General features: G+C 36.6%; 1 protein-coding gene across 2 annotated transcripts in view; it reads right to left on the bottom strand.

Moving 5' to 3' along the window:
- LOC106064155 (beta-1,3-glucan-binding protein-like) overlaps positions 1-9,370 on the bottom strand; it is a 40,216-nt gene extending 30,846 nt beyond the window's left edge. For both annotated transcript variants that reach the window (XM_056034637.1, XM_056034638.1), the window contains exons 1-3: positions 9,234-9,370; positions 6,443-6,547; positions 2,974-3,054 (exon numbers count right to left, since the gene is read on the bottom strand). In XM_056034637.1, the coding sequence (XP_055890612.1) occupies positions 2,974-3,054; positions 6,443-6,545 (184 nt within the window). In that variant the 5' untranslated portion in view covers positions 6,546-6,547; positions 9,234-9,370. The remainder of the gene's footprint in view (positions 1-2,973; positions 3,055-6,442; positions 6,548-9,233) is intronic.
- Between the last annotated feature and the right edge of the window lie 5,641 nt (positions 9,371-15,011).

The following is a 15,011-nucleotide window of genomic DNA, read 5'->3' as shown; positions in this document are numbered from 1 at the left end:
ATCCAATACATACATCTAAAAACATATCTAATACAGACGTCTAAAACATATCCAATACGGACATCTAAAACATATCTAATACAGACATCTAAAAAAACATTTCTAATACAGACATCTAAAAAAACGTATCTAATACAGACATCTATAACACATATTCAATACTGACATCTAAAAAACATCTAATTTAAAAAGACTGATATTGTCATCCTTCATTTCCTCTACACATCTCAGGATCACGTGACTACACAGAAACACTTCGTGATCCTGTAACAGATGGAGAGAATGAAATGTACTAGTCGACCAACGGCGTAGCATACGCGGCTATTTAGTGACGGGTGAACACTTCCTGAACGACACAGTTGTCCAAATGGGGTGGGATGGGCAAAAGACTGTGAGTCAATGAAAAGAAGGAACTCTGGAGATAGCAACATACGTCCATGACTGAAAACAGGTTTTGGAAGATATAGGCATATCTTTTTGAGCGTTTGGCCTTGCGCTTTATTACTTGTCATGGCCAAGGCTAATCTAACAGGGAATTGACTGCGCGTAAAGGTAAAAGGCAAATTTGAATATGATGGCGTCAGGGATGTCCGGGAAATAAGGACAGTTTGTGAGGTAGCAGCTGCGATAATTTGACACTCCAGTACGTTGAGGTGGATGCAACCGCTAAATAGCAGGGATAGGGAGAAACGTTGACCCGGATTGTAAACTCGAGGAGGGTCATGCGGACGTTCTCGGAAGTGAATAGTGATAGTAGCGAGAAGTATTTGAGACATCGCCACAATTTCAGCCTCGCCACCATAAACGCCGGAAGTTGTCATGTAGGCAGCGTAGTGTCGAGCAGAGTGTATGACTGTGCTTCCGTGAGTAGAACAATGGACAGGGAGTCGCCATAGTTATCTCAATGTTCGCAAACAAAGCTTACAGCCATCTTGCGAAGTTCGAGAGCAACAGTTTCGTCGATGACATTTTTCAAGAAATATGCGACTGACGCAGGGATGTCGACTACATTGAAAGACCTGTCGACTCCACCAAAAGACCTGTCGACTCCACTAAAAGACCTGTCGACTCCACTAAAAGACCTGTCGACTCCACTAAAAGACCTGTCGACTCCACTAAAAGACCTGTCGACTCCACTAAAAGACCTGTCAACTCCACTAAAAGACCTGTCGACTCCACTAAAAGACCTGTCGACTCCACTAAAAGACCTGTCGACTCCACCAAATATATGTGAAGCCGTGGCCATGGATGGGAAAAGAAGGGCAGTACGAAGGAACAAAATGAAAACAAAGCTACAGATAAAACATGCAACTATTTTCATGATACCAGATATTGTCGTGTGTAAATAAAATACAGACACCTAAATGTAGTCAAAGATAGTGAATGTATACACAGAAGTATTAGTTGTTCTCCCCACCCAACCATCTCTTGTTCTTTCTGAGCCGTGCTCTCTGTGGAGGTGAAAGTTACATGGGATAACTCTAGTCCGACTTGCAGAAATAAAAGCGTTATCTTTTCATGACTTTATCTTGGTGTAACGCATGGTTGGACCATCAAGAGAATTATATATAGAGAGCCTAACAGGAGGGAACGAGCACGGAAAGATCGAGAAAGGGGCTGGCATTTGGGAGTTAAGGATTTGCGGGCCGTTCTGTCATCTGCTACGGTACGTTGTTAAGTTATGTAAATATATATATCAGTTATCCGCTAGGACTTGTCATAACACGCTAGGACTTAACTTGTGATAACACGCTAGGACTTAACTAGTGATAACACGCTAGGACTTAACTTGTGATAACACACTAGGACTTAACTTGTGATAACACGCTAGGACTTAACTTGTGATAACACGCTAGGACTTAACTTGTGATAACACGCTAGGACTTAACTTGTGATAACACACTTGGACTTAACTTGTGATAACACGCTAGGACTTAACTTGTGATAACACACTAGGACTTAACTTGTGATAACACACTAGGACTTACTTGTGATAACACACTAGTACTTAACTAGTGATAACACGCTAGGACTTAACTTGTGATAACACACTAGGACTTAACTTGTGATAACACACTAGGACTTAACTTGTGATAACACACTAGGACTTACTTGTGATAACACACTAGGACTTACTTGTGATAACACGCTAGGACTTACTTGTGATAACACGCTAGGGCTACTTGTGATAACACACTAGGACTTACTTGTGATAACACACTAGGACTTACTTGTGATAACACACTAGAACTTACTTGTGATAACACGCTAGGACTTACTTGTGATAACACGCTAGGACTTACTTGTGATAACACGCTAGGGCTACTTGTGATAACACGCTAGGGCTACTTGTGATAACACGCTAGGACTTACTTGTGATAACACACTAGAACTTACTTGTGATAACACGCTAGGACTTACTTGTGATAACACGCTAGGGCTTACTTGTGATAACACACTAGGACTTACTTGTGATAACACACTAGGACTTACTTGTGATAACACACTAGGACTTACTTGTGATAACACGCTAGGACTTACTTGTGATAACACGCTAGGGCTACTTGTGATAACACACTAGGACTTACTTGTGATAACACGCTAGGACTTACTTGTGATAACACGCTAGGGCTACTTGTGATAACACACTAGGACTTACTTGTGATAACACGCTAGGACTTAACTAGTGAAAACACACTAGGACTTACTTGTGATAACACACTAGGACTTACTTGTGATAACACACTAGGACTTACTTGTGATAACACACTAGGACTTACTTGTGATAACACACTAGGACTTACTTGTGATAACACACTAGGACTTATTGGTGATAACACGCTAGGGCTACTTGTGATAACACACTAGGACTTACTTGTGATAACACGCTAGGAATTAACTGGTGAAAACACACTAGGACTTACTTGTGATAACACGCTAGGAATTAACTAGTGAAAACACACTAGGACTTACTTGTGATAACCCCATTAGTTTTGTATCTCACATCCTTGACCAAGAAAGTGAACACGACGTATTGAATGCCTCTGTTGTCAGCTTAGGAAAAAGAAATCTTTTTCAGATGACAATAAATATATACTATGTCCCCAATGGTTAGTCCTAAATGAAACAACGAAGTATTCATTCTCTACTTGCTTATCGTAGCTTACAAGCTAAAAAATATAGAAGAGTACCAAGCAACTATTGTCACTATGATTATCACTCAAACATTGGACATTTTCAAACATGATGGCAATCCATAAATAGCAAGTTTTGTTTTGTTGAATTAGGTGTGAAAGATACTGACGTATGGATAAGCTACCACCATTGTCATGACTTGTGTGGGCCATAAAGATACTGACGTATGGATAAGCTACCACCATTGTCATGACTTGTGTGTGCCATAAAGATACTGACGTATGGATAAGCTACCACCATTGTCATGACTTGTGTGTGCCATAAAGATACTGACGTATGGATAAGCTACCACCATTGTCATGACTTGTGTGTGTGCAATCAAATAGGTTTCCGTATTCAATTTAGAACTTCATGAAAACGTCTTGGTGGGCTCACAACCATAGCCACAGATCTCGAAAATAGCTCTAATTTTCCTGTATGTTAAAGAATTACACTAGTGTGAGTCGCGGTGAATGAGTGGTAAAGCGCTTGTCTACTGAACTGGAAGGTCACGGGTTCGAATCCTGATGAAGGCTGGGACATCTGCCCCATATACCCCATGGTCTGAAAAATTAAATTTTGGCTACAGAACGAGAAAAAATATGGAACATTTTTGGTATTTCGGAATTCATTGAGCGTTTAATCCACAGACCTATATTTATTATATCTAGACCGGACATGGAAATCTTTTAACACTACACGACAAGGAGATCTTTTAACCATAGACTTGTATATATTGTATCTAGACTGGACATGGGGATCTTTTAAAACTACAAAAAATGTCGTGAAATGTTTTTTTTTAAAGTTGGAACAAGGCGTTGTTTTGTAAAGTAGTTATAAGAAGTAAAATTGTTTTTTTTTCAACCCTAACCTATGTAACATAAAATTTAATTTTTAGATGTTATCAAAATTAAGAGTACTCTCGTCTCATTATTATTATTTTGTAATTTTTAGATACATAATCTAGAAAGATCTAGGTAATCAATCTATTTAAATGTACATAAGATGATTTAAATCAACAGACATGAATTATTCTATTTAGGATTTTTAAAACATTATCTGAATGGAAACTAACAGGAAATAGATTTTGTTTCTTATATTTGCGTGAATATATAGTTCTTTGATCAATAGTGGATTCTAAAGAAAATCCGAGAAATGATTTTGCATTATTTCTAAACTTTGAAAACTAAAAATCAAGACAGAAAAAGATTTCTAAGACAGAAAAGATTGATTGGGGCGACTTCTCTTATAGCTTGAAAAAAAGTTACGTACATACAAATCTATATATATAGGTCTATGAATCGATCAATCGAGTATAATAATTTATTTCCGATTTCCAGTCAAGATAAAATATAGAAAATAGATATATATATAAGTCTATGCTTTTAACACTACAAAAAATGTCGTGAAAAACTTTTTAAAAAGTTGAAACAAAGCGTTGTTTTGTAAAGTAATTATAAGAAGTAAAGTTGTTTTTTCAATCCTAACCTATGTAACATAATTTAATGTTTAGTAATTCAACATCGAAAATAAGAGCATTCTCTTCTCATAATTAATATTTTTCAATTTTTAGATACATAAAAACAAAATCAATCTATCTATATGTACATAAGATGACTAAAATCAATAGACGTGAATTATTTCGATCTAGAATCCTTTTATATTCTCTGAATGGAAAATAACTGGAAATGGCTTTATTTCACGAATTTGTGTGAATATATAGTCTGTGATTAATACATAACAATCTCTATATATAGGTCTGTGAGTTGATCAATCGCCGATAAGAATTTGTTTCCGTTTTCCAGTCTAGATATTTCATCCCCGGTCACTTCATCATCGGTCAATTCATCACCGGTCAATTCATCCCCTGCTCATTTCATCCCCCGGTCATTTCATCGCCTGGTCATTTCATCACCTGGTCATTTTATCCCCTGGTCATTTCATCATCTGGTAATTTTATCTAACAAATCGTAATTGTAAAAATCATGAAATAAGCCATATTTAATACATTCATTTTTATTTACACGACAAAAAGTGTAAGAATTAGATAAGAATTAATTAAATGCTATCAAAAACTATAAACATTGAACATGTATAAATATAGAGGTAATGTGAAAAAGTGTTTTTGTATTTATCTGAATCAATAAGATAGACATGCTATTGATGTAACTACAGAAGACGATCCATCGATTTATATTGCTGAATAAAGTTTGTAACTCTCTTTGCCTATGACACAACCTACAGTTGCAATATTTAAAAGGAATTAAAGCAAAATTTATATAGGCGACATGATATTCTTAGGATGGGTGAAGTCAGCCTTTATTAGAACAAATAAAACTGAATTTCAAGGCTAAAAATGACGCGCCCATTTTCAAGAAAGAGCGATTGAAAAATAAAGTGGAAGATGGTCGTCAGGGGTTACCAGCGGCATGATAATAAGTATTCAAATCTTTCTCATCTCTTAAAAGATTTCCACTTTTTTTCACCACACCTTGGTCTTTGATCATTACGTCATACGCAGGATAATATTATAATAGTACACCCCCAACATTTAATAGAAGCGCTATATCTAAGTAAACAGCCATATTCACAATATATTACACGATTTCTCATCAAGAATGTAAATTAGAAAGAGAAACACTATAAACGCATTAATAACATGCCAAAAATATTAAAATGCATTTTACATAATCATACATATTTATATATTACATGAAACGAGGGCTTAAAGTCAAAGTCTTAACAGCACAGTTAAACAATGAATAAGAAAAAAATATTTAATTGGGTATGAAAAGACCGGGGATGAAGTGACCGGGATGAAATGACCGGTCACCTATATATATTCTTGTTTCAAAATTTCAGGAATAATTTGTGAATCATCTTCTAGGACATGATCAAAATGCCTATAATCTAGTAGATCTATGCATGTGTTCAATCAGGATTCTTTCTCCTACATGGGGTGGGGTGAAAAAATGCTCATTTTGTGTAAGATCAATCATTCATTAGTGATTGAGAGCTTAATAATCACTCTATAAGTTGTATAAAAGAAGTAGTATTGTCTTGAATAAAAAAATATTTGTGTTCATGTTTTCTTGTACTCTCTTACCATTACTTGAAGAACGTCAACGGGATCATAAACATGAAAGTGTCATTTTTACTGAGGAAATCTTCCATTAATCCAATTATTTCTAACATGTTAACAAAGGTTATATGGCCAAGCATCTATTCCTTCACACTATAAGAATACTATAGCGTAAAAAGCTCTCACCTGTTAGAGTAAAAGATAGAATTGGCTTTGTGTACTTTATAACTACAATGTCACGACACTCGATCAGCGTTAAGACTACAGTCAGTAGTACAAGTTTCAACATATCTGTAGAGTCAATTAAAAAACAGTTGACTAGAATTCACTGAATGCCAATAATGAAGCCAAGAATGTACAGGGGAAATAGACATTTACTTTGGACGCAATGGTCATTAAGTGTCATGCCTGTCCTTTCTAAATCAAATGTATTGGTTGTGGAGTAGAGCTGTGCGTCTGTGTAGAGGGCAAATCGAGAACTTTTGAGTGCCGGAACTATAATTAGTCTAATTAACAAAGTTAGGAAAAAACATAAACAACAACAAATGGCTTTCTTTAACTAAATATGACGAATGGATGTCATCTATAAAATTTGCATAACTTTCAGAATTATACAAGCATTGTTACCATATTTTAAATTTCAGTTTATAGCGGTGTGGTAGAGTTAATATGTTTCCCTTACAGGCATTGCGATCTATTTGGCAGAAGATGTAAAGGTCAACTGTTTGTGTGGACTAAGGTATACGAGGGTGTCATGTGGCCAGCACAATGTCTAACGGCCCTTTACTTTTACCTAGCTGATGCCATTAGCGCTGAATTGACCCAGGGGCTCCCTAACAAGAGCGATTGAGTGGAAACGCTAAAAAAAATCTTCCCCCCCCCTCCTTATCGATTGTTTAATGGATAAATATTGTTATTAACAACACAATTTAAGAATGGATTAAAATAGAAAAAAAAAGATAACTTAAAAAAAGTAAAAAAAAATTGCGGCCCAACCAAAAGGTTAAGTTTGTTGGGGGGGGGGGGGGGGAGGTGAGCGATAGCCTCTATCAGAGATTAGACGATCGTTTTTTTTGAGCTTGTTAGACAGCAGACGTATTCAGTCAAGAGTTGCTACTTGGATGTTATTTAATTGGACTCGCAACTTCTACAGGAAACTGTGTACTTGGGTTTTATTTCATTGTAACTTTTTCTATAGCTAGCGGCATATGGCTGGACATCATTAGCTTGAATTCTTTACTCACAATGAATCTTATGTCAGCTAGATCAAGCTTTACTCAGTGTATTATGATTGTCACAGTTGAGGCTGCGTAGCTAAGGGAAATACTGCATACCTCATTAATCTTCGGGACTGTCACTGTACTGTCCCCTGTACAAGTCTAAACAGTCCTAGGTGCTAAACGTGCTTTAGAAATCACGTCACCATCAAAATATATCACGTGACATTGGATATGATTTAATTTTCTTTTAAGCACTATATTTTTTTAAAGACATAGTTATAATCATTAAAACATTAAAACTTGAGCTGATTTGAGTCTTTAAAAAAATTTTAAATGTTTATACAGTCTTCCCGTCCAGTGAATATGCTCCATTTTATTTGCTTCAGTTTTCTTAATTAGTTACAGGTTTACATCTATTAATATTAATAATAATCTTTATTATCCATATGGACATTTGTCAAAGAAGACATGATAACTAGAGAAAATAGTGAAATCACAAAATCCTGACCCAAAGGGTGATTTTTTTATTTCTAAAATCTTTTTAGCTTTTTAATGAATGTTTGTCTCAAACAGCTGCACAAATGGGTTTTGTTTTTTGCCAATGACTTTACCAGCAGCATTTAGGATTCTATGAAGTTTATTTTTATTTTTAATGTTCAGATTGCCGTACCAGGTAGTAATATTAAAACGTAAAATATTGCAGATGTGAGCGTGATAAAACATAGCCAAGGCCTTTTTACTAACATTAAACGAGGACAGTTTTCTAAGTAATCGTAATCTTTGCTGCCCTTTTTTTTTGCTGATATAATTCGTATTTACAGTAAAATTTAATGTATTGTCTAAGACAGTACCAAGGTATCGGCTATTTAAAAGGTATTTATGTGTGTCTTACTATATGTGCATTATACCAGAAGAAAACATGATAACTATTTAAAATAAATCTTAAATACCTTAAATTTCACTGAGCTGACAAAAAGAAAACAAAAGGCTTCTGCAGCAATGGCAAAACTCTCCAAGCGCGTGTGTGAAAATACCAAATAGACCACGTCAACCTAAATCCTAGTCTAAAATGCCTGCGTTCTGAGCACACTTCTTTATGGCAGTGAGAGCTGCGCAGCTAACGTGCGCCAAGAGCACAGATTAAATAGCTTCCACTTACGCATAATGTGCATCTCCTGGAGGGATCGTGTCACCAACCAGGACGCTCTAAAACGGGCCAATATGCACAGGATCTATGCTCTTCTTACACAGAGAAGACTACGCTGGCTCGGTCATGTCACTCACATGTCAGATGGAAGAATCCATAAAGACTTTCTATACGCTGACCTTACAGAGGGAGTCAGATCAAAAAGCTGCCATATAGAGATGTCTGTAAGCGAGACATGAGAGTAAGGGCAACGAAGAAAGCATGTGGGGGGAGATAGCCCAAGACCGGACAGCATGGACTGTACGTGTTGGTACGAACTTCGCCGAGTGCAAAAGAAACGAAGCTGCATCAGCCAAGAGAAAGAAAAAGAAAGCTGCCTTGTCAGCCAGCCCTAGGACAGATGCATAGACATGCACGAACTGTGTCAAGCTCTGTTTGATAAGTCACACCAGATTCTGCCCAGTCTCAAGACGAAACCAATGCCGGTGACTCACCTGGGCGCATCAATTGTCTTCCGAGACATGAGGTGCCATAGACATTTTAAAGGTATTAGGATTTAGCATTTCAAATAAGGTTTATTAATAAACAATGTCTATATTTTTTCATCTACCTTGTTTCTTGCTACGATAATCTAACTGTTAACTGTATCCTCAGATCACACTACACATCTGTAATGTTTACACAATGTGCTGCACTGTGTGGTAGCCTGTCGTTCTTTCTTAGAATGTTCAAATTATAGATTTGCTTTTCACGTCAGCTAATTAATGGCATTGATTTCATTAGCGATCAATGAACATGGAAAGTGAAAAGTTAAGAAAAACGCCCAGCTTGAGGTGTGTTGTTGTAATGCGTGGATAGAAAAACGTCATGCCTTTTCCCTTTTTCCCTTTTTGTAGCTTTACTCTCGCCGACCCCAGTGTAGCCTTAAAATCTCTACCCCACCAGTTTCAGCAAAAACAAAAAAGATTTAAAAAAAATGAAAAAGATAAACAAATAATTTTCAAATATTGTTTTTTAAAACAATTCCTCAATTATATAGTTGACCATCCTTTCTAAGAGCGATAGATTTTCTCTCCTCCCCCCCCCCCTAAACAAAATCCCAGAAAAAAATCCTGGTTAAGCAAATGTATAAGTCTACTCAGAAGTATATAAGATTTTAATGATATGCTTTTAGACCCAGACCTAGAAGACGGTGCCCAAAATGTTTCATAAAAACTTCTATTCATTTATTTCACTATGATAAAGACATACGACATAGAAGCTACGAACTACTTCCGTAGAGAAAATATAGGTCCACAGCCAACAGGGACGTTATACAGCCAACCTCTACAATACCTTGCTTAGGCCCATGAAATTGATGAAATTATTGGGTAAAGAAACCTCTGACACTTCAAGAGCTTCACACAACTAGAAGGGTCTCGACCAGCAGGACTTGAGGTCATTGACAGTAAAACCAAGTACATCGCAATGACAAGAGACAATCAAACAGATGGACATTATATTAAAATTAAAGACCACAAATTTGAAAATGTCCAAACTTTCAAATATCTATGAAGTACAATTGATTTCAAAATGACCTACTAACAGAAATAAAGGAAAGAATAGCAGGAGGAAACAGAGCATTTTATGACATCCATCATTTACTTAAGAGCAAAACGATTTCAAGTAAAAACAAGAAAATAATATACAAAACTGTCAAGGTTCTCTCCTTTCTTGATCTTTGCTTGGCTCATTAGGGGTTACAATGAAATATTACTAAACTAATACACTTCAACTGCAACTCCAGATAGCCATGAATATTGAATAATAATTATGTAATACTAGATAAACTTCAACTCCAGATAGCCATGAATATTGAATAATAATTATGTAATACTAGATAAACTTCAACTCCAGATAGCCATGAATATTGAATAATAATTATGTAATACTAGATAAACTTCAACTCCAGATAGCCATGAATAACAATTATATAATACTAGATAACATGGGCGTAGCCAGGATTTTTTTTTCGGGGGGGGGGGGGGGGGTTGGAGGGATTTTGTTTCTCCCCCCCCCCCCGCCCCCCCCACCCCGGCGAAAAAAATATGCTTCTATGTATGCATGTGTGTGTGTGTATATTATATTTATTAAATTCTGACCAATCATTCTATCGGAAGACGCTTATTGTGCCCTAGAATAGGTTCTTCCTGGAGTTAGTGGGAAAATTGTAGACTCCCCGCCATAGCCAGCAAGGGGGGGGGGTGAGCGCGGGGCGGAGCGCCGTCAAGCACTATTTCTGATATTGAAAGACAACAAAATGCATATTCTGAGGTATCTACAGTGCATTTTCCTGCTATTAAAAGTTTTATTTCAAAAACCTAATAAGCATTTCTTACTGACTTAGACCCTCCCGCACCGTTCGGCGCATTTGCCGTCAAGCTATTTCCACAGAAATCTGTCACTGGTAATGTCTGAAGCCTCTTCCCACCTGCTCTGAGGACCTCCATGAATGTGTGGCGCCAAGTTGTACTAGGATGTCATCGCAACTCTTCTTATGCCTAATTCATTTTGTCTGAGAACATGTCCCGCAAACATCATGCGACGCTCTGTCACAATTTTACTAAGGGGTCGACTCCCAGTTCGGCATAGGATTTCCTGGATTTACACCCGATCTCTATAACTGACTCCTAAAATCTGTCTTAGCCATCTTTGTTGAGCCACATTTAATGTTTTTAGGTTTTATATCGAAAAGTGAAGTTCTATCGACAAAATCATCTTTTGGGGGTTTTAAGCTAAAAAATCTCTGGAGTTATGTTTTTTTTTTAGTAACTTAGAATTTAGTAACTGTAGTTTGCTTTAGAATAATATTGAAGATAGAGGTTTCCCACCTCAAAACACTCTGTAGGGATATTTTAAACTCAAAACCATCTGGAAGGGTTTTAAACTTAAAAAAAGCTATCTGTAGGAGAGTGATTTAAACTCAAAACCCCCAATAGTCTTGGCTACGCTCAAATAATTTTAGTGTGTAATTTGCTTTTTTTTTTATTGAAGATGTATTTTTTAGCATCAAACCACTCTGAAGGGGGGTTTAAACTCGAAACTCATTTTGGCAACGATCATAGCACTTCGAGTGCGTAATTTGCTTTTTTTCTTACATTAAAGATGTATTTTTTAGCTTCAAACCCCGCTTGCGGTGTTTAAACTCAAAACCCATTTGGCTACGCTCATAGATTTCTGAATGTGTAACTTTCTTTTTTTATATAGAAGAGGTATTTGTTAGCCTCATACACTACTGAAGAGGGGACGGGGGTTAACTCAAAACCTCTTTGGCTACGCTCATAGAAATTTGAGTGTGTAATTTTCTCTTTTTATATTGAAGAGAAGGTTTATCATAAATTTTGGATGGGGTTTAAAAATCAAAATCTTCATAAACTGTGCTCGTGGGGGATTGTCATTTGGATTTTTTTGTTTTGTGCTATAGAAGAGGGGAATTTAACTGCGAAACCCAAACTCAAACCCCCCCCCCTTCCCCCCAAGTAGAGGGTTTTGAACTCGAACCCCCCTGGTAGCGGGTTTTAAAATCAAAATCCCCTGGTAGGGGTTTTAAACTCAAAAACTCCTGGTAGGGGTTTTAAACTCAAAAACCCCTGTTAGGGGGTTTTAAACTCAAAACCTCCTTTGCTGTGCTGGGGCAAGTGATAGTTTCGTATTAAAATCTCACCTAAAATAAACAAAATCAAAGCAAAAAATCAGTCACTAAATTCCGATACCCCCCCCCCCCCTGAAGGGGGGGATTTCATTTCGGGGGGGGGGTATCGGAATTCAGATGCTAGATAAACTTCAATTCCTGATGTCAATGGAAATACAAACAATACTTTAATATCCGATAGAGCACAAATAATGCACAATAAATATTAATATTCATAAACAACAAACAGTTCAGGAAGCGACCGTCCAACCTTCCTGGACCCCGGGGACAAGACCTCACTGACTAACACACTCTCTCTCACATTCAAAGAAGACTAAACCATAAACAAATTCACTCTCGCCATACCTCCCCCTGACAAAACCATAATAAGACCTGTACCAATGCATGCAAGTAAGACCTAGACACTGTCAAAGACAACCGAAAATATACTAAATGCTTGGGAACGAAAAATTCTTAGGAGAAGCTATAGTGTTTGTCACAGGTTTCTTGTTGTTGAAAGTGCTAATTCATTGATAGTGCTGAGATGTGCTAATTCATTGATAGTGCTGAGATGTGCTAATTCATTGATAGTGCTGAGATGTGCTAATTCATTGATAGTGCTGAGATGTGCTAATTCATTGATAGTGCTGAGATGTGCTAATTCATTGATAGTGCTGAGATGTGCTAATTCATTGATAGTGCTGAGATGTGCTAAGGTTGTAGACTTTTTCTTGAGATGTTAAATGTTTCAAAACGTTACTGTGACATGCCGGGGATTCTGTAGATGTATATCTCTAGATCTAAATGCTATCTTAGAGATTCAATAAATGAAGCTCCTTTTAATTCAAATACTGAACTTTAATTCGAAACTTGGAATCACAAGAATATATATAATATATTCAGAAATAAAACTGTATCAGATGAATAACTTCATTCAAAGCTCAATAATGAAACATATTCAGATTACTACTAGATTTAACAAAATTCAAGACTTGTCTCTACAAATTATAACTCAATACTAAAATACGTCCTAGCTCTATGAAATTTACATCACGATTGACCTTCTCTTCGCGCGTTTTTTTAACCTCCAATTTTGACACTTGGCTTAACCAATGAAATCATTTTCTTTAAACAATCAAATTATTTGCTGTCAAGTGTCATAAATCATGATAAATGTCATACAAGAGATTGACAGATGTCTGCTTACGTCATAGGAAATTCCGTGCTTTACATGCATGGATATGTTAAATTAATTAACCTAGACTTGGGTTTATTAAATTGATACGTGACAAGATAAAACAGGGTGGAGGACACGCACTAACCATGAGATATATTAATTGTATGAAGACCCACCGATAGAGACTGAAATAAAAAAAAAGAACAGACTACTTTGGGCAGGTTACCTTGAAAGAATCTCAGATAACAGAGGAGCAAAAATTGTATACAGGCAAAAACCAAAATGCAGGCGACCCAAAATCACACCCCGAATACGATGGATCAATGATGTGGAGGCAGATCTGCAACAGCTTGGGGTTAGAGCGTGTAGACGAAAGGCCCAGGAGAGATCTGAATGGAAGGTTATGCTGAAGCAGGCCAGAGCCCTCCATGGATAGATGGGAATACCCGCTGACGTATACACATTCAAGAAGAATATTGTCTAGACATCCAGATCAAATTTAATCATTAGATAATTATACTTTAAAAAACTATAGCGGTCAAAGCAGAGAATTGTCCCTGTGTCGCCAATTAGTTATTATTTCTTTTCCAAAGAATATACATAAACTGTCAAATTTTTGCTTCGACCTTGTCTAAAAGGAAGCGGAAATGACAATCAGCTGACTTTGGGAAAAAGAAAGATTATATGCTTGAAAAATATGGAATTCTTATTGTAGTGATATTTCTATTTATACTACGGCCTAAAGTGAAAAGGTTTCATAGAAAGCGTGCCGTTATCCACGAATTGTGAAAAACGTTTGTATTAAAATACAGAATTCAATAATTCTAGAACATTTCTTTCTGAGACACACACACAAGAATGAAAACAAGGAGCCAACTTTATAGTAACTAAATCAATATACTATACATTTAGATCTAGATCTATAAAAACGCGATGTTAACAACTCTCTCACCTATTAAATTTAGAGTCAAAGACTATATTGTCAGATTTCAGTACTGACATCTTGATTTAAAACGAATAGTGCATTTGGATATGTTTATTTTGGATATGTGTATTTGGATATGTGTATTTATTCGTCTCTTGTGATGAAAGAGTCCCAATAGCCGTGTTCAGAGAACAGTATTTTCTTGAGTAGTGGAACCCAAAACCCTGTATCGACAGTCAGGCTGAGTCACACAGAAGAAAAGACAAAAAAATAAGAATTCAATTGGGCTTCATTATAGTTAGTGTGCATAGGTTTAAAAAAAAACCATGTAACACCTCGGCAGTGGCCGGATGTGGCCCGCTAGCCGTGGGTTAAGCATTAGAGATCTGGAGGGACTGCTGCGAGTTTAATCAACTGTAGGATTACACTATTAATAAAATGTTCGTAGTTCTGTTGAGGTTTAGACACAAGTTGAAGACATTCATAAAGAAACAAAAAGCAGCCTGGTGGTCAATTGTAGTCGAACTGAATATTTCCATGTGTTTGGACCAATAAAAATTATCTTATCTTAATTGTATGTTAGTGATCACTTGCCTGATAGCTTCATAATATTCAA

This window comes from Biomphalaria glabrata, chromosome 7 (genome assembly GCF_947242115.1).
Source record: "Biomphalaria glabrata chromosome 7, xgBioGlab47.1, whole genome shotgun sequence".
Classification (NCBI taxonomy): domain Eukaryota; kingdom Metazoa; phylum Mollusca; class Gastropoda; family Planorbidae; genus Biomphalaria; species Biomphalaria glabrata.
Note: the sequence above shows the minus strand (reverse complement) of the source record. Positions and strands in the feature narration are given on the sequence as shown.